This window comes from Cyrtonyx montezumae, unplaced genomic scaffold (genome assembly GCF_038088225.1).
Source record: "Cyrtonyx montezumae isolate F1298 unplaced genomic scaffold, pur_monq_1.0 scaffold_100, whole genome shotgun sequence".
Taxonomy (NCBI): domain Eukaryota; kingdom Metazoa; phylum Chordata; class Aves; order Galliformes; family Odontophoridae; genus Cyrtonyx; species Cyrtonyx montezumae.
Genome location: NW_027071827.1, coordinates 143,606 through 163,706, shown reverse-complemented (window position 1 = coordinate 163,706; position 20,101 = coordinate 143,606). Strand labels below are relative to the sequence as shown.

Genomic DNA, 20,101 nt, shown 5'->3' with positions numbered 1-20,101 from the left:
CTCACCTCATCCTCTCCTGCTCCCGTCTCAGCCGCTCCTTCTCCCTCTCCACCTGCTCGGCCTGAGCTTTTGAGGGCCTTCTCCGCGCTCCTCCTTCTCCCGCGCGCCCGCTTGAACTGCTCGAAGCTGTCGCTGGACGATTTGGCCGTGGACGATGGGGTGGTGGGGTGCTTCTGGACCAGGCTCGCCCACGAGCCCATGTTCTTGATTTTAGGTCTGGGGAAAGAGGAGGGACGGGGGGAGGGGGGTTAGGGGGTAGAGGGGCCGGGGGTCGGCGGCCAATCCTTGAAATAGGGGTTTTGTGTACGCGGAGTGGGGTCGGATCTTTTCCGACGTCTCCGGTGGGAACGTTTCCACCTCAACAGCAGAGATCAATGGAAGGAGGGAAATGGGTTGGGTTGGGTTGGGTGGAAGGGTCCTTAAAGATCACAGAGCTACAGGTTGGGTTGGGTTGGGAGGTCCTTCAAGGTCATGGAAACACAAAATGGGTTGGGGTTGGGAGGGTCCTTCAGACCACAGAGATACAGAATGGGTAGGGTTGGGTTGGGTTGGAGGGTCCTTAAAGATCACGGAGCTACAGGATGGTTGGGTTGGGAGGGTCCTTCAAGGTCATGGAACCACAAAATGGGTTGGGGTTGGGAGGGTCCTTCAAGACCACAGAGATACAGAATGGTAGGGTTGGGTGTGGGTTGGAGGGTCCTTAAAGATCACGGAGCTACAGGATGGGTTGGGTTGGGAGGGTCCCTTCAAGGTCATGGAATCACAAAATGGGTTGGGGTTGGGAGGGTCCTTCAAGACCACAGAGATACAGAATGGTAGGGTTGGGTTGGGTTGGAGGGTCCTTAAAGATCATGGAGCTACAGGATGGGTTGGGTTGGGAGGGTCCTTGAAGGCCACAGAACACGAAATGGGTAGGGTTGGGTTGGGTTGGGTTGGAGGGTCCTTAAAGATCATGGACCTACAGAATGGGTTGGGTTGGGTTGGGTTGGGTTGGAAGGGTCCTTGAAGTCATGGAACCTCAAAATGGGTTGGGGTTGGGAGGGGTCCTTCAAGACCACAGAGATACAGAATAGGTTGGGTTGGGTTGGAGGGTCCTTAAAGATCATGGACCTACAGAATGGGTTGGGTTGGGAGGGTCCTTGAAGGTCGTAGAACCATAAAATGGGTTGGGTTGGAGGGTCCTTGAAGGTCATGGACCTACAGAATGGGATGGGTTGGGTTGGGAGTGTCCTTAAAGACCATGAAGCTACAGAATGGGTTGGGTTGGAGGGTCCTTGAAGGTCATGGACCTACAGAATGGATGGGTTGAGTTGGGAGGGTCCTTAATGATCATGAAGCTACAGAATGGGTTCGGTTAGAGGGTCTTTAAAGGTCACAGAGATACAGAATGGGTTGGGCTGGAAGAGTCCTTGAAGGTCATAGAGCCATAAAATGGGTTGGGGTTGGGTTGGGAGGGTCCTTAAAGGTCACAGAACCTCAGATGGGTTGGGTGGGTTGGGTTGCGTTGGAGCGTCCTTAAAGGTCACAGAACCTCAGAATGGGTTGGGTTGGATTGGGTTGGGTTGGAAGGTCCTTAAAGGTCACAGAACCTCAGAATGGGTTGAGTTGGGTTGGAAGGGTCCTTGAGGAACACAGAACTATGGGATGGATGGGTTGGGTTGGAAGGGTCCTTAAAGGTCACAGAACCTCAGAATGGGTTGGGTTGGGTTGAAGGGTCCTTAAAGGTCACAGACCTCAGAATGGGTTGGGTTGGGTTGGAAGGGTCCTTGAGGAACACAGAACCACGGGATGGATGGGTTGGGTGGAAGGGTCCTTAAAGGTCACAGAACCTCAGAATGGGTTGGGTTGGATTGGGTTGGGTTGGGTTGGAAGGGTCCTTAAAGGTCACAGAACCTCAGAATGGGTTGGGTTGGTTGGAAGGGTCCTTGAAGAACACAGAACCACGGGATGGGTTGAAGTTGGACTGGGACACCTAAACACAGAACCGTGGGACGGTTGGGTCCTCAAAGATCACAGAGCCACGGGATCGCAGCGCGGTCGCATCGAAAGGGTCCCCGCCACCCCCACGTCCTCGGGCACCTCCGTTCCCGTTCCGGTGCCTTTCCCTCTAGGAACAGACGCACCTTTTTAGGGGCGACGGGCGTTTTGGGTTCCTGTTTCTGCCTCTCCTTGTCCTGCACGCCCGGCGGCGGCGCGTTCTGCTCGGGGGTCTGATGACGGGACGCCCACCCTCCATGGGCTTCATCTCCGTCCCTGCAACGACAGCGGTCCCGTGAGTCCACGGACGTGGGGTGGGGGGGGGGGAAGGTGGGGGGCCGGCGCTCACTCTGCGGGATGTGCGCGGGGGGTTTGATGCTCTCGGGGTGCTTTGGGGGGTCCTGCCGCAGCGGCGGGCTGAAGGTTTCGTTCCGGATGACGGAGAATGCATCTTCTCCTCCTTCACCACCATGGGCTGCGATTGCACGACGGAGGCGGCTCGCATCTCCTGCCACGGAGCAGAGCGGGGATGGGGTCAGGCACCGCGCGGACCCCCCCCCGGCGGGCGCCGGCTCCCAGCCCCCGTGCCCTCCATGCCAACCTCGATCTGCGGCACTCCGCCCTCGGCCGGGGCACGGCGCCCGTTTTCCTTTACCTGTTTTTTTGGCTGGATGTTTTGTTGAGGTGGCGACTGGTGGACCAAACCCTGGAACGGCGGCATCTGTGGGGAATGCATCATGAGAGGGGAAGGGGCTTCCCGCAAGTGACCTGCAAACAGTTCGGCACCAGTCAGTGAATGCTGTTCGGCGACGCCGCGTCGCGACACGCGCCGTCCTATCGCGACACGCGCTGCCCTAGGCAACGTGCACCGCCCTATCGCGACATGTGCGGATAGAGTCTGCTATCCAACGCCCCAGCACACCATGGCCAACACCCCACAGAGTGTCCAGGACCCAACACACGTTGGCCAACACCCCACAGAGTGTCCAGGACCCAACATACGTTGGCCAAACACCCTACAGATGTCCAGGACCCAACATATGTTGGCCAACACCCAACACAGTGTCCAGGACCCAACACACGTTGGCCAACACCCCACAGAGTGTCCAGGACCCAACACACGTTGGCCAACTCCCTACAGAGTGTCAGGACCCAACACACGTTGGCCAACACCCAACAGAGTGTCCAGGACCCCAACACACGTTGGCCAACACCCTATTGAGTGTCCAGGACCCAACACACGTTGGCCAACACCCCACAGAGTGTCCAGGACCCAACACACGTTGGCCAACTCCCTACAGAGTGTCCAGGACCCAACACACGTTGGCCAACACCCTACTGAGTGTCCAGGACCCAACACACGTTGGCCAACACCCCACAGGGTGTCCAGGACCCAACACACGTTGGCCAACACCCAACAGAGTGTCCAGGACCCAACACACGTTGGCCAACACCCCACAGAGAGTGTCTAGGACCCAACACACGTTGGCCAACACCCAACAGAGTGTCCAGGACCCAACACACGTTGGCCAACACCCCACAGGGTGTCCAGGACCCAACACACGTTGGCCAACACCCAACAGAGTGTCCAGGACCCAACACACGTTGGAAAACACCCAACAGAGTGTCCAGGACCCAACACACGTTGGCCAACACCGTACAGAGTGTCCAGGACCCAACACACGTTGGCCAACTCCCTACTGAGTGTCCAGGACCCAACACACGTTGGCCAACACCCAACAGAGAGTGTCTGGTACTCAACACCCCAACACACGTTGGCCAACACCCCAACAGAGAGCATCCTGTACCAAGACACACTGGTCAACACCCAATGGAGGGTGTCTGGTACCAACACACATTGGCCAGCACACAGCAGAGTGTTCAGGACCCAACATACATTGGCCAACATCCAATACAGAGTGTCCAGGACCCAACATACACAGGCCAACACCCAACAGAGAGTGTCTGGTACCCAACGCTCCAACACACGTTGGCCAACACCCAATGGAGGGTGTCTGGTAGCAACATACATTGGCCAACACCCAGCAGAGCACGTCTGGTACCCAACATATGTTGGCCAACACCCAATGGAGAACGTCCAGGACCTAACACACGTTGGCCAACACCCAACAGAGTGTCCAGGACACAACATATCAATGCATGTTGGCCAACACCCAACGCAGGGTGTCCAGGACCCAACATACATTGGCCAACACCCAATGGAGGGTGTCCAGGACCCAACACACATTGGCCAACACCCAATGGAGGGTGTCCAGGACCCAACATACATTGGCCAACACCCAATGGAGGGTGTCCAGGACCCAACACACATTGGCCAACACCCAATGGAGGGTGTCCAGGACCCAACATACATTGGCCAACACCCAATGGAGGGTGTCCAGGACCCAACACACGTTGGCCAACACCCAACGCAGGGTGTCCAGGACCCAACACACATTGGCCAACACCCAATGGAAGGTGTCTGGTACCCAACATATCAACACATGTTGGCCAACACCCAACGCAGGGTGTCCAGGACCCAACACACGTTGGCCAACACCCAACGCAGGGTGTCCAGGACCCAACACACATTGGCCAACACCCAATGGAAGGTGTCTGGTACCCAACATATCAACACATGTTGGCCAACACCCAACGGAGGGTGTCCAGGACCCAACACACGCTGGCCAACACCCAACAGAAAGTGTCCAGGGCCCAATATACGGTGGCCAACACCCAACAGAGAGTGTCTGGTACTCAACACCCCAACACACGTTGGCCAACACCCAACGGAGGGTGTCCAGGACCCAACACACGCTGGCCAACACCCAACAGAAAGTGTCCAGGGCCCAATATACGGTGGCCAACACCCAACAGAGAGTGTCTGGTACTCAACACCCCAACACACGTTGGCCAACACCCAACAGAGAGTGTCTGGTACTCAACACCCCAACACACGTTGGCCAACACCCAACAGAGAGTGTCTGGCACTCAACACCCCAACACACGTCGGCCAACACCCAACAGAGAGTGTCTGGTACCAACACACATCGTCCGACACCCAACGAGGTGCCCAATACCCAAAGCAAAGTGCCCTCGGAGGCAACGCCGAGCGTCACCAAAGGGTGCAGGGTGTGCAGCCAGGGCTCCTGCTCACCGGTCGAGTAGGGATCGGGCTTATGGTGCCGCGGCGAGGGGTGATGCTGGATGACTTGCTGAGGTTTCGCCGGCTGCGGAGGCTGCGGCGGCGGCGGCTGCGGCGGCGGATGCTGCTGCGGAGGTGGCTGCGGTTGGGGGATGTGGGAAGGGAAGGGCATGGGTTGCATGTGCATGGGCCTCTGCTGGGGCTGGTGCTGCAGCTGCTGCACCGCGGGGTGCGCCGGAGGCTGCAGGGGAGGCTGGGGCTGCGACTGGACCTTCACTGAAGGGAGAAGAGGAGTCTGCGGCTGCACTTTCTGCAGCTGTTGAAGGTAGAGCTGCATCTGGCTGGTGCTCAGAGGCAGGCTGTGGTGAGGCGGGGGAGGCTCCTCGTCCTCCAGCAGGACCTGGGGAGGCTGGGGCAGAGGCGGCTGAGGGAGCATGGGCTGCTGGCTGATGGCTGGCGAGACGGCCGGAGGGCGCGGAGGCTTCGGGGGCAGAGCGGCGGCGCGGTTGCTGGGTCTCGAGGGCTGCTGAGGCAGAGCGTTGTGCAAAGCTGGGGAGAGACGGACAGGGAGCTGGTGAGAGAGGCGGAGAGAGAGACTCCGGGCACGGCAGGACGAGGGGGAAACGGTTTTGAATTGGAAGAAGAGGGACGCGAGTCTGATGGAAGGGGAAAATGTTTCCTCAGAGGGCTGTGAGGCGACGGCAGTGCCGCCCAGAGCCGGTCCTGGAGGTGCATGAGGGCCCGGGGCACACCCGGCTGGGGGGGGGCACCCAGCCGGGGTGGGGGGCTGGGGGTCCCTTCCAACCCAACCGTGGTGTGATCCCACGGTTCAATGATCTTTGAGGACCCTTCCGACCTAAGTCACTTTCGGATTCAATGGTTCTGTGACCTTCAAGGACTCTTTACAACCCAAACCCAAGTCGTTCTAGTGTTATCTGACCTTCAAGGACCCTCTGATTGAACCCAATCCAATCCACGCCACGGCTCTGCGATCACTAAGGACCCTTCCAACCCAAATGTGGCAGGGTTTAATTAGAGATTATAAAATCTCTAATGTCCCCTCAACCCTGCCCTGTCTGTGCTTCTACGACGCTGCCATCCACGGCGCCCCCCGACAACAGCCCCGGATCCTGGCTCTGCCCTCATCCTCCCACCCTGGGTTTGTGGCTGTGGATGCTCCAGCACCCAGAACCCAACACGGAGCGCCCAGAACCCAACACGGAGCACCCAGAACCCAACACGGAGCACCCAGAACCCAACAAGGAGCACCCAGAACCCAACAAGGAGCACCCAGAACCCAACAAGGAGCACCCAGAACCCAACAAGGAGCACCCAGAACCCAACACGGAGCACCCAGAACCCAACACGGAGCACCCAGAACCCAACAAGGAGCACCCAGAACCCAACAAGGAGCACCCAGAACCCAACAAGGAGCACCCAGAACCCAACAAGGAGCACCCAGAACCCAACAAGGAGCACCTAGAACCCAACACAGAGCACTCAGAACCCAACAAGGAGCACCCAGAACCTAAAAAGGAGCATCCAGAGCCCAACAAGGAGCACCTAGAACCCAACATGGAGTGCCCAGAACCCAACGAAGAGCACCCAGAACCCAACACAGAGCACCTAGCACCCAACACAGAGCACCCAGAACCCAACAAAGCACCTCGAACTCAATGTAGAGTGTCCAGGATCCAACACAGAGCACTCAGAACCCAAAAAGGAGCATCTAGAACCCAACAAAGAGCACCCAGAACCTAAAAAGGAGCATCCAGAACCCAACAAGGAGCACCTAGAACCCGACACGGAGCGTCCAGAACCCAACAAAGAGCACCCAGAACCTAAAAAGGAGCATCCAGAACCCAACAAGGAGCACCTAGAACCCGACACGGAGAGTCCAGAACCCAACAAGGAGCGTCCAGAACCGAACACGGAGCGTCCAGAGCCCAACAAGGAGCACCCAGAACCCAACACAGAGCACTCAGAACCCAACAAGGAGCACCTAGAACCCAACACAGAGCACTCAGAACCTAACAAGGAGCACCCAGAACCCAACACGGAGCGTCCAGAACCCAACGAAGAGCACCCAGAACCCAACACAGAGCACCTAGAACCCAACACGGAGCACCCAGAACCCAACGAAGAGCACCCAGAACCCAACACAGAGCACCTAGCACCCAACACAGAGCACCCAGAACCCAACAAAGCACCTCGAACTCAATGTAGAGTGTCCAGGACCCAACGTGGTGTGCTCAGCACCCAACACGGCCCACTTAGCACCCAACAAATAGCACACAGCACCCAACAAAGAGCATGTAACACCCAACGAGGTGTCCAGGACCCAACGTGGTGTGCTCAGCACCCAACACGGACCACTTAGCACCCAACAAAGAGCATGTAACACCCAACAAGGTGTCCAGGACCCAACGTGGTGTGCTCAGCACCCAACCTGAAGCACGTAGCACTCAGTGAGGTGTTCAGGACCCAACGTGGTGTGCTCAGCACCCAACACGGAGCATGTAGCACCCAACATGGAGCACGTAGCACCCAACGAGGTGTCCAGGACCCAACGTGGTGTGCTCAGCACCCTATAGAGAGTACGTAGCACCCAACAAGGTGTCCAGGACCCAACGTGGTGTGCTCAGCACCCAACACGGACCACTTAGCACCCAACGAGGTGTCCAGGACCCAACGTGGTGTGCTCAGCACCCAACATGGACCACTTAGCACCCAACAAAGAGCATGTAACACCCAACAAGGTGTCCAGGACCCAACGTGGCGTGCTCAGCACCCAACACGGAGCACGTAGCACCCAACATGGAGCACGTAGCACCCAACGACGTGTCCAGGACCCAACGTGGTGTGCTCAGCACCCAACACGGAGCACGTAGCACCCAACATGGAACACGTAGCACCCAACGACGTGTTCAGGACCCAACGTGGTGTGCTCAGCACCCAACACAGAACACACAGACCCAACGAGGTGTCCAGCCCCCAACGTAGGACATCCAACACCCAACAAAGTACTCAACCCCCAACGCAGAGTGTCCAGCACCCAACGCAGAGCGCCCGGAGCCCACACCACGCTCACCTGGAGGCGAGACCACCGCGTGTTGGTTCAGGTGGGGAGGAGTGCTGTGCTCAGGAGGCTGGGGGAGATGAGGTGGCATCTCCGGCTGAGGAAGATGCATGATGGGCTGAGTGAAATGCGGCATCGCGTCGAACATGTTCCCCGGGAGGGGGTGCTCCATGACGGGGACCTGCGCAGGTACGAAAGGCGGCGGGGAGGACTTCATCGGCGGCGGCGCTTGCGGGGGGACAGGAGGAGGAGGGGGTGGTTGTGGCTGTAGTTGCTGGGGTGGTAGTTGTTGCTGCTGAGGGGGGGGAGGGGGCTGCTGCTGCGGGGGTTGCGGCGGTGGAGGCGGCTGCTGCTGCTGCTGCTGCACCGTTTGGTGGTGGTGGTGGTGATGCTGAAAGGGGAGAGAGGTGGGGAGATATCAGCTGGCTTCCAAGCAAAGCAACGGGGGGGGGGGGCTCTGCCTCGGCCGAGGAGGGGGGGATGGGAGCTCCCCCAGGGCAGCCTCGTGGGCAGGGAAGGATGCTCCGCGTCCTACCTTTTTTTGCTCTCGTCCAGAGTGCCCTTTCTTCTTCAATTTGGGGGCCATTTCTGCAAAGAGAAGAGGGGACAGTGCAAATGAGTACCCGGGCGCTGCCGCTCTCTGCATCCCCGCCCCCACCCTCCCACCCCCCCCCCCCGCCCCTGTACCCCCAAAACAGATCGCAGCACGGCAGCATGACAGCCACAGGGCTGCATGACCTTACAGAAGGCAGAAGTCCATTTAACAGATGGAAACAGCTTTTCCCCAGCTCCCCACCCCAGACTGGGGTCCCACAGTCCCCTTCCAGCCACATCTCTGCCGTTGGGAGAGCAACAGAGCACCGCTCCAGCTCAGCTATTCCAGGAATGCTGCCTGGCTGGGAGGCAGAGAGAGGGGGAGAGAGGCAGAAACCAAAAGAGGACAAAAAAAAAAGAGGGAGAAATGAACTTGGCACAGAGCGACGCTGCCTCCAACCCGGGGGGACGTGGGGTCTGGCAGTGTGAGCGGACCAAGGGTGATCTCTCACACCTCCTCCCCTGCTGGGGGTATCTGTAAAGCACCAGACGGTGAACCCCAACAGCCTTTCCCAGGCTTTCCTCCGAGAGCCCGTGCCAATCAAGAGCGAAACACAGAAACAGTGACGTCCAATTCTGGGTTATTTGGCCCAGAATTCGTCGGTGGTGAATGCCACCCCGACTGCGCTCGGCTCCTTGGCATTACGTGGGGTCATTTCATCCATCTGTGGCACAGAGGGGGATTTCATCCCAAGCTCCAGCAAGATCAGCTCTTCCCATGTGGGAGTAGATGGTCAAAAGCTGAGAATTGGAGTTGTTTTGGGGGGGAAATCGGAGCTGGAGCTCCGGCACAACGTGAGGTCCCGTCCTGCACTGTGCATCAACCACCACTCGAAAGCCAAGAGAGCAGATGCCACGATTGCCTTCCCTTACTCCTATTTTTCAGGTGGTGAAGAAGAAATAAACAGTGGTTTAGAATCGAGAGGAAAATCTCTGCTTGGGGAAGTGCCCGCTCAGTTTCTAATCCAGATAATGCACACACACAGAGTGGTTTGGGACACGAGAACGCTTTGGTTGAGGTGCACCAATGTGGCGACGCCCTAAGACCAAGAGCTCACGATGTGGGATGTGTGGATGGGTCCTTCTGCAGCACAGCACCGGCAGATTTCATCCTCCCAGGGCAAACACACTGGGAAGAATTCACACGTTGATGGCCACAGACGCAGAGAAAAGGAAGATGGGGTGAGAAATTTAACACTTCTGAGGGTGCTCCACTTACCTATGGCTACAAGGACATGGGGATGTGGCTGAAGACCTGGCATACAGAGTCCTGCAGTATGGGGGGGAAGCCACAAGGAGCCCTCCTTCAGTCTTACTTGGGGTAAAAAAACATTGCAGGAAGGGAATCAAAACTGAGGAAAGAGAGGAGAAAATCTTTGGGCTGAGAAGAATTAAGATGTGACCTCAGATGAGACGGGCTGGGACAAGTGCCAGTGCCAGTGCGAGGCTGAAAAAGCCATGTTGAGTGTTGGGACAGAGCGGTTTCCTCTGTGATTTGAGTTGGAGATGCCAAAATTTGGCTGGAGATGCCCAATGTTGGGTTGGCAATGGTCAACATAGAGTTGGATAAGGCCAAAGTTGCGTTGGAGGGTTGGAGATGACCAATGTTGGGTTGAAGATCCCTAATGTTAGGTTGGAGATGACCAATGTTGGGTTGGAGTGACCAGCACTGGGTTGGAGATGACCAACGCTGGGTTGGAAACGACCAACACTGGATTGGAGAAGACCAACAGTGGGTTGGAGATGACCAACGTTGGGTTGGAGATGACCAACAGTGGGCTGGAGATGACCAACACTGGGTTGGAAATGACCAACACTGGGTTGGAGTGACCAACACTGGGTTGGAGATGACCAACGTTGGGTTGGAGTGACCAACACTGGGTTGGAGTGACCAACGTTGGGTTGGAGATGACCAACAGTGGGCTGGAGATGACTAACGCTGGGTTGGAAATGACCAACAGTGGGCTGGAGTGACCAACACTGGGTTGGAAATGACCAGCACTGGGTTGGAGATGACCAACGCTGGGTTGGAGATGACCAACGTTGGGTTGGAAATGACCAACGCTGGATTGGAGATGACCAACGTTGGATTGTAGATGACCAACATTGGGCTGGAGTGACCAACACTGGGTTGGAAATGACCAACACTGGATTGGAGAAGACCAACAGTGGGCTGGAGATGACCAACACTGGGCTGGAGATGACCAACACTGGGTTGGAGATGACCAACACTGGGTTGGAAGTGACCAACACTGGGTTGGAGATGACCAACGTTGGGTTGGAGTGACCAACTCTGGATTGAAGATCCCTAATGTTGGTTTGGAGACACCAAGGAGCTTCAAAGGCCAAAAGATGAGGAAGAGGGACCACGACGGCCATCCATGGCTCAGAGCAAGCAACTGAGACGAGAACAGGATGGGATCAACCGCTGAGAACCCAACGTCTTCCCTCACTGCTTCTTTGGCCGATGTTTCATGGACAACGTGGAGGAGAGTTTTGGTGCGCTCCCACCCGCATCCCTCCCAAGAGGCACAGGGAGGAACAGACGCTCTCTCGGCCTGAAATCATCAAAATTTGGGGGTCATACAAAATTTGTGTGTTCTGCAGCGAGCCGAACACTTGATTGAGTTTATTATTTAGAAACAAACAGGCGACACAGAGAAAGAAGCAGATTTGTACCACATTGTTCTTGGAACGCTAAGGGGAAGAAATGCGAATGGAAACAGAACGAGAACGGTCCATCCTCGGTCACAATTCATTTCAACTTTCGAACGTTTCACAGTGCTGCCATCGGAACAGAATTACAAGTGTGCCAAAAAGAGCACGTGCTCGTACGCTGCACTAAGAGAGCACTGAGCTTATGGGGAGGTAATGGGGCTCAGGTCGGGGGAAGAGGGAACGTGGTAACAGACGGCGACAAGAGCCCGGAATGGGAAAAAACAGCGGCACAATGAGTCTCTACAATACCCTACTGCCCACAAAATTAAGTGCTCCCCACAGTCACCTGCATCTGATTTACCCCAAGCAGAGAGCCCGGCGAAGCTCCTGGGATGGGGCAGAATGGCCATGGGGAAAACTGGAGGGGTTTGGGGTTTTTCTGAGCTGGGGAAGAGCGGGACCGGCGCTGAGGAGCGGGGCTGAAACGCGTCCCGAAGCAGAAACAAGCGTGGAAATGGTTCACAGTACAAAAACGAGCAACCAGCAGGAGGCAAAAAACTTAAGCCACGGAAAGGGAGGGGAAAAAAGCACCAAAATGTCCTCGAAATGAGGAAAGCTGAGCCCCGAGCACAACGCATCCACTGTGACTTCCCGACAGCAAGCGGCACCAGCGGGCGGCAGCAAGCAAGCACACGGCATCCCGGCCCTCAACCCGGGGCTCTCAACTCCCCCTCCTCCCTGGGGGCACAGACCATGACTCCAAGCACAGCTCTGCAGAAAGGACCCCCGAAGTGCTGTCCTGGATGAGATGTTCCCTGATAAGAACCACTGCAAAGTCTCACAAACTCGAGTGCTGAGCGGAGCGCATCTTGCCTTTGGGGGATGCTTGGATTGTGTTCAGAACTCATGGCCCTGAGATGTGAGGGGTTCTGGGAGGAGGAAAAGAAGAGGAAGAGGGAGGAGGAGGAAGAGGGAAGAGGAGGAAGAGAGGAGGGGAAGAGGAGAAAGAGAGGAGGGGAAGAGGAGAAAGAGAGGAGGGGAAGAGGAGAAAGAGAGGAGGGGAAGAGGAGAAAGAGAGGAGGGGAAGAGGAAAAAGAGAGGAGGGGAAGAGGAGAAAGAGAGGAGGGGAAGAGGAGAAAGAGAGGAGGGGAAGAGGAGAAAGAGAGGAGGGGAAGAGGAGAAAGAGAGGAGGGGAAGAGGAGAAAGGAGGAGAAGAGGAAGAGAGGAGGAGAGGAGGAAGAGAGGAGGAGAGGAGGAAGAGAGGAGGAAAAGAGGAAGAGAGGAGGAGAAGAGGAGGAAGAGAGGAGGAGAAGAGGAGGAAGAGAGGAGGAGAAGAGGAGGAAGAGAGGAGGAGAAGAGGAGGAAGAGAGGAGGAGAAGAGGAGGAAGAGAGGAGGAAGAGAGGAGGAGAAGAGGAGGAAGAGAGGAGGAGAAGAGGAAGAGAGGAGGAAGAGAGGAGGAGAAGAGGAGGAAGAGAGGAGGAGAAGAGGAGGAAGAGAGGAGGAGAAGAGGAGGAAGAGAGGAGGAGAAGAGGAAGAGAGGAGGAAGAGAGGAGGAGAAGAGGAGGAAGAGAGGAGGAGAAGAGGAAGAGAGGAGGAAGAGAGGAGGAGAAGAGGAGGAAGAGAGGAGGAGAAGAGGAGGAAGAGAGGAGGAGAAGAGGAGGAAGAGAGGAGGAGAAGAGGAGGAGGAGAAGAGGAAAGGAGAGGAAAAAAAGGAGAGGAAAAAAAAGGAGAGGAAAAAAAGGAGAGGAAAAAAAAGGAGAGGAAAAAAAGGAGAGGAAAAAAAGGAGAGGAAAAAAAGGAGAGGAAAAAAAGGAGAGGAAAAAAAGGAGAGGAAAAAAAGGAGAGGAAAAAAAAGGAGAGGAAAAAAAGGAGAGGAAAAAAAGGAGAGGAAAAAAAGGAGAGGAAAAAAAGGAGAGGAAAATAAGGAGAGGAAAATAAGGAGAGGAAAATAAGGAGAGGAAAATAAGGAGAGGAAAATAAGGAGAGGAAAATAAGGAGAGGAAAATAAGGAGAGGAAAATAAGGAGAGGAAAATAAGGAGAGGAAAATAAGGAGAGGAAAATAAGGAGAGGAAAATAAGGAGAGGCCAAACCCAGCAGCTCGAAACCCGAGGTGCCAGCAGCTCGGCCGTTTGCACGCAGCCCGGCACTAATTACAACGAGTTTGACCGGATTAACGCTCTCGTTCTGCAGCACTGCTCTCACAGAGTGAAAACATGTCTGGAAAGCTGCCTGACGGAAAGGGACCTCGGGGCACTGATGGACAGAGGGCTCAGTACGAGCCAGCACCGGGCACAGGCGGCCGAGGGCCGACGGCATCGTGGGCTGCATCAGGAAATGGGGTGCTGAGCAATGCTGGGGAGACATCCTGAGCCTGTACTCCACACTGCTGAGGCCTCACCTCAGTACAGAGAGGACGCTGAGGGGCTGGAGAAGGTCCAAAGAAGGGCAACGAGGCTGGGAAGGGATTGGAGATGGAGAGCAGGAAACACTTCTGCACAGAAAGGGTCGTTAAGCACTGGAATGGGTGCACAGGAGGTGGTGGGGTCACCATCCCTGGGTGCGTTTAGAAACTGATGTGGTGCTCACGGCCGTGACTTAGCAGAGGGTTCAGAGTGAGGGCAGTATGGTTGGGTCGTGGTTGGACTCGATGATCTTGAAGCTCTTTTTCCAACCTGAGCAATTCTATGATGGTGACACATGGAGATCCGAACAGGCCTGAGTGGACCCAGGAGATCCAAATAGATCTAAGATGACCCCAAAGAGATCCAAACAGACCTAAGATGACCCAAGGAGACCTAAGAGGAATCAAAGAGATCCAAACAGACCTAAGATGACCCAAGGAGATCCAAATAGACCTAAGATGATCCAAGGAGATCTAAGAGGAATCAAAGAGATCCAAAATAGACCTAAGACGACCCAAAGAAGATCCAAACAGACCTAAGATGACGCAAGGAGGTCTAAATAGATCTAAGATGATCCAAGGAGATCCAAACAGACCTAAGATGACCCAAGGAGATCCAAATAGACCTAAAATGACCCCAGAGAGATCCAAACAGACCTAAGATGACCCAAAGAGATCCAAACAGACCTAAGATGACCCAAGGAGACCTACGAGGAATCAAAGAGATCCAAATAGACTTAAGATAACCCAAGGAGATCCAAGGAGATCTAAGAGGAATCAAAGAGATCCAAACAGACCTAAGATGACCCAAGGAGACCTACGAGGAATCAAAGAGATCCAAATAGACCTAAGATGACCCAAGGAGATCCAAGGAGATCTAAGAGGAATCAAAGAGATCCAAACAGACCTAAGATGACCCAAGGAGATCCAAACAGACCTAAGATGACCCAAGGAGATCCAAACAGACCTAAGATGACCCAAGGAGATCCAAACAGACCTAAGAGGAATCAAAGAGATCCAAACAGACCTAAGATGACCCAAGGAGATCCAAACAGACCTAAGATGACCCAAGGAGACCAAAGAGGAATCGAGGTGATCCACACTGAGAAAAAGCTCTGCCACGCTGTATGAGAGCTGCTGAATCACAGCCTGATGAACCACTGAGGTGAGAGCTGAGTCAGCCATGGCAGCACAGGTGAGGGCAGCGCACCTGTGTGACCGGAAGGGGCCGACTCTGACTCCACCTCTCCCAGAGCCCATTTAAGGGCTGACCCATAATGGAGAAGGATCTCTTTCTGGAGATCACTCCCGTGGGGTTCCCTATTGCAAGCCAAGCACACCGTGAGCATTGTCCTTTATTCTGGTTGTCTCTTTCCATCACAACAATCTGACTACACCACCTATAAACCATCCTGGCTGTAATACCACTGGGTATTCTTCATGCTCCACATTGACCTTACGCCCGCGAACGCGCCGCTCCTCCTGCAACACATCGCTCCTGCTGCGAACACGTGGAGCACAACACCTTCTAAAAATGCACATCTAGGTCCTCAGCCAAAGAGCCACCCTGGCACGCCGTGGCTCAGCTCCTCCGTGCCCACAGCCGACCTCAAAGCTTACGACAACACCCTGCAGCACTTGAGAACTGCCAGAGACAACACTGCCACGGCCAAGCTGGACACGGAGGGCAGCACGCAGCACCTACGCTGTGTATATCGGTTTAATTACAAAGACAACAAATTAAAGACCAAGCCGGTAATGAAAACATATTTATTTATACAGAAAAAAAACACCAGGTATAGGACTGAGTCTTTAAAGAAGCCACATCTAACCTGTTTCTGAATCTTCGCTGTCGGAGGAGCTGGACTCGCTGGTGCTCTCAGACTCCGAGGAGGAGAACCCCTTCATCTTAGAGGAGCCAGCAATTACATCCACCTTTTCCGCTGCAACAAGACAACAGTACGAAACGGTCAGAGGGACACACAGGAACGCAGACCCCCGCCCCGGGCTGCACGCTCCTCCCTGTTCCTGCTGCCCCACGGCACCAGCTGGGCTGCAGTGGGCACACGGGGTACCCCGGGCTCCTCTTTTCCTCCCCGTGTGTCCCAAGGGCTCCATACCGTGCTCCTCTCTGCTCACAGAGCAGAGCCATGGGCTCCCAATGCTGAAAATGAAACTGCTGGTGCTGCTCTGTCTTCCTGGCCCAGGGAAGATGTACACGGTCGACTTATTTTTTAAGGGCCCAAACCCAAAGTACAAAGCTGGAAGGTGCAGCCCGAGGACTCAGTGCCAAACAACCTCAGCTGCGTGAGCACAAAGCAGGCTTCAGAGATCGGGCAGGATTCCTCCCTCTACACCATGCTGCCATCAGCCCCAGGGAGCGTCCTCCCAAACCCTGCAGGGTCTCACTGTGATGGAGAGCTCCTCCCAAACCCTGCAGGGTCTCACTGTGATGAAGAGCTCCTCCCAAACCCTGCAGGGTCTCACTGTGATGGAGGAGAGCTCCTCCCAAACCCTGCAGGGTCTCACTGTGATGGAGGAGGGCTCCTCCCAAACCCTGCAGGGTCTCACTGTGATGGAGGGCTCCTCCCAAACCCTGCAGGATCTCACTGTGATGGAGGAGGGCTCCTCCCAAACCCTGCAGGGTCTCACTGTGATGGAGGAGGGCTCCTCCCAAACCCTGCAGGGTCTCACTGTGATGGAGGGCTCCTCCCAAACCCTGCAGGGTCTCACTGTGATGGAGGAGGGCTCCTCCCAAACCCTGCAGGGTCTCACTGTGATGGAGGAGGGCTCCTCCCAAACCCTGCAGGGTCTCACTGTGATGGAGGAGGGCTCCTCCCAAACCCTGCAGGGTCTCACTGTGATGGAGGAGGGCTCCTCCCAAACCCTGCAGGGTCTCACTGCGATGGAGGAGGGCTCCTCCCAAACCCTGCAGGGTCTCACTGTGATGGAGGGCTCCTCCCAAACCCTGCAGGGTCTCACAGTGATGGAGGAGAGCTCCTCCCAAACCCTGCAGGGTCTCACTGTGATGGAGGAGAGCTCCTCCCAAACCCTGCAGGGTCTCACTGTGATGGAGAGCTCCTCCCAAACCCTGCAGGGTCTCACTGCGATGGAGGGCTCCTCCCAAACCCTGCAGGGTCTCACTGTGATATAGGGCTCCTCCCAAACCCTGCAGGGTCTCACTGCGATGGAGGGCTCCTCCCAAACCCTGCAGGGTCTCACAGTGATGGAGGAGAGCTCCTCCCAAACCCTGCAGGGTCTCACTGCGATGGAGGAGGGCTCCTCCCAAACCCTGCAGGGTCTCACTGTGATGGAGGAGGGCTCCTCTGCTGCTCTGTGGTGAGCAGTTTATCCCTTTAGGGCACACGATGACTGGGATAAAGCTCCCAGCTTTGTGTTCTGATGGGAACGCTGCTCTTAAGCCGTGCTCTCCACCCAGATGTCTTTGGGAAGAAAACACTGACGTTAGAGGGAGGCTGAGAAGCTGCGGAGCCACAGATGCGCTGCTGGGGCACGGTTTGATCCTGCAGAGAAGCGGAGCAGCTCCTCTAATAACAAAACCAGAGCCCTAAAGGTGGGAACACACGGCCAGGACACGAGGGGAACCGCTCGGAGGATGAACGGTACCTTGAGGTTTCCTCTTCTTCCTCAAACACGACGTCACGTATCTCTCCAGCTCCCGTAACGTGGACGGTTTTAACGTCTCAAAGTCAATTTCGATCTCATCGGGATTGGAGTTTTTAAGCGAGGGTTCTCTCGATTGGATGATATGGACAACTCGGCCCAGTTTTTCACCGGGGAGTTTGTTAATGTCCAGGCTCAGCTGCCTCTTCTCCTCATAGGACATTGGCTTACACTTCTCCTCCTCCTCAGACTCGTAGGCTGGAGGGGGCTTGCTGTTCTTCACCGTCACAGGCTCCTTCTTACTACTTAGGAATAATTACAGAACGTTATTATGGGACGCAGCACCACGCTGCAATAAAGCTGCAGCACGAAGCAGCAGGTTGCCCTACGTCTGCTTTCACCCTCTCATTTCATAGCTCTGGGGGCTGGGAATCCTCAGTGCCCTGCCCTGTGCTCTCAGAGAGAGAGGAGCAGCCGCAGGCGGAGCTCTTTACGTCTGCACTTGGGGGGATGAAAGCCCAAAGCGACGCTGCCCACCTCCCTGCAGGGGATGCAGAGGGCTGTGCTGCTTTGAGGCCCTCGGGGTGGCAGTGTCCCCCCCGGGGTGGGCAGAGAGAAGCAAACCCCAACATTTGTAAGGAAATACACCCCCCAGCAGCAGGAGCGGCAGCAAAGGATGCTCTTTGGCGCGTGCTGGGCGCTTCAGGCCAGAGAGAGATAAGGAGGCAGATTTTGCGGTCGTGCTTGCTTTATCCCACTCAGAGCACACCCGTGTGCAGCAGCAGCAGCACAGGAGGAGGAGGAAGAGCAGTGCAGTGGCAGGCAGCAGCTCACGCTGTGCCCCGCTGCGGTCACGCAGTCGGAGCGATGTGGTGGGGCCTCGGGGCAGAGGCGAGCTCCAGACCTCGCGTGGCTTTGCACTGATTATTTCCCTCTCTCCTCGTGCCAAACTTCTCCTTTCTGCCTCGGGTGAAGCACAGCACCTCGTGCAGCTGAAGCAGCAGGCACTCACCTCTCACTTCAAAGCTCATAGATTCGCAGATACATCAGGTTGGAAAGGACCTTCGAGATCATCTAGTCCAACCATCCTCCTATCACCATCCCTACCCAACCACTAAATCCAACCCCTCAGCTCCAACAAAAGCAGAAGGGGGAGAACGGAGGGGACAGGGCTTCAACGGCCCAACTCCCAGAGCTCTTTTCTCCCACTCTTCAGACGCAGCCCCAGGTGAGGGGTGGCCTGGAGGAGGGGGTGCTGCTTTGCAGGAACCCCACGTGTCAAAAAGTGATGTTATCAGACAGACAGTGCCACGCACCACACCGTGAACACGGCTGACCTGGAGGTACTGCTGTTGCTGTTACTCTTCTTTGCCTTCTTGGATGGCGGCTCCTTGGCTTTACTCTTCTTGCTGTCTTCCAGCTCTTCCTTCTTTTTGTGCTTCTCCTTCTTCTTCTCCTTCTTGTCCTTCTCTTTTTTCTTTGGTTTGTTCTGCTGGGGCTGGGACAGGGCTGCAAGCTGTTCATGCACTGCTTTAAGCTGAGAGGCAGACACACAGAGATCAAGATACTTTTGCCTAGCACCTCCTTCTCTTCCACGTTCACTATCTTGGATGCTCTCCTCCCTCTTTTCGCCCATCCTGAAAAGCTCCTCTGGACCTCGTCAGCCCCTCACTACCTCACGTTGGAGAGCACTCACAGCTGAAACTCGCTATGAGATAAGGAGATGGTCTGCAGCTGTGAGCTGAATCACACAAGCGTGGGATGGGTTTGGCTTGGGAGGGTCCTCAAAGACCACAGAAGTGCGGAATGGGTTAGATTGGAAGGTCCTTAAAGATCACAGAGCTGCGGAGTCACAGCATGGCTTGGGCTGGAAGAGACCCTGAAGATCACAGAACCATGGAGGGGGGTTGGGTTGGATGTGTGACCTACGAGATCACAGATGCACAGGATGATCTGCACTGGTTGGGTCCTCAAGTAGCACAGAAACAAAAAATAGGTCGAGGTGAAAGGGATCCTGAAGTTCAGAATCCTGGAATGGGTTGGAAGGGTCCTGAAAGGTCACAGAACCGTGGAACGCGTTGGCTTGAATGGGTCCTTAAAGCTCGAAGAGCACCAAAACCATTCAAGTTTGCATTGGATGGGTCCTTAAAGACCATAAAACTGAAGGATCACAACACGGGTGGGTCGGAAGGGTCCCCAGCCTGGCCCTGCTGGGGGGGGGGGGTTAGGGTTACCACCTCAGGGCCCCCGGTGCACCTCCAGAAATGGGGCACCCACAGCTCCAGGGCCTCACTGCCCCGGAGAAGACCTCCCCCCCTCTTTTAACCCAGCAGATCAAGCCACGTACCCAAGGTTGAAAGTGAAGAAGGACGGCCCCTGCAGCCCCGAGGGACGGATCCTTACCTGCTCCTGGAGCTCTGCTAACCGCTGAGCTCGCTCCTCCTCGGAGTCGTCGGAGGAGCTGTCGCTGTCGGAGGAGCTGTCGCTGCTGCTGTCGCTGGACGAGGGGGGAACCACCTTGGTTGGGGGTGGCACCACCACCGGGGAGGAGGCCGGAATCACCGGCTCCTCGGGCTCGTCCGGCATCTTAGCGAAGCGCATCTCGAAGACGTCCTGAAAGA

General features: G+C 55.8%; 1 protein-coding gene across 1 annotated transcript in view; it reads right to left on the bottom strand.

The window, feature by feature from the left end:
* Position 1: 1 nt before the first annotated feature.
* The window catches only part of LOC136044057 (bromodomain-containing protein 4-like), a 58,317-nt gene continuing 38,217 nt past the window's right edge, over positions 2-20,101 (bottom strand). Inside the window, 14 exon segments of the mRNA XM_065729117.1 lie at positions 2-70; positions 72-216; positions 2,122-2,203; positions 2,206-2,253; positions 2,327-2,416; positions 2,419-2,485; positions 2,633-2,745; positions 5,135-5,671; positions 8,214-8,592; positions 8,737-8,789; positions 15,689-15,799; positions 17,484-17,782; positions 18,818-19,017; positions 19,884-20,093. Of these exon segments, the coding sequence (XP_065585189.1) occupies positions 2-70; positions 72-216; positions 2,122-2,203; positions 2,206-2,253; positions 2,327-2,416; positions 2,419-2,485; positions 2,633-2,745; positions 5,135-5,671; positions 8,214-8,592; positions 8,737-8,789; positions 15,689-15,799; positions 17,484-17,782; positions 18,818-19,017; positions 19,884-20,093 (2,403 nt within the window).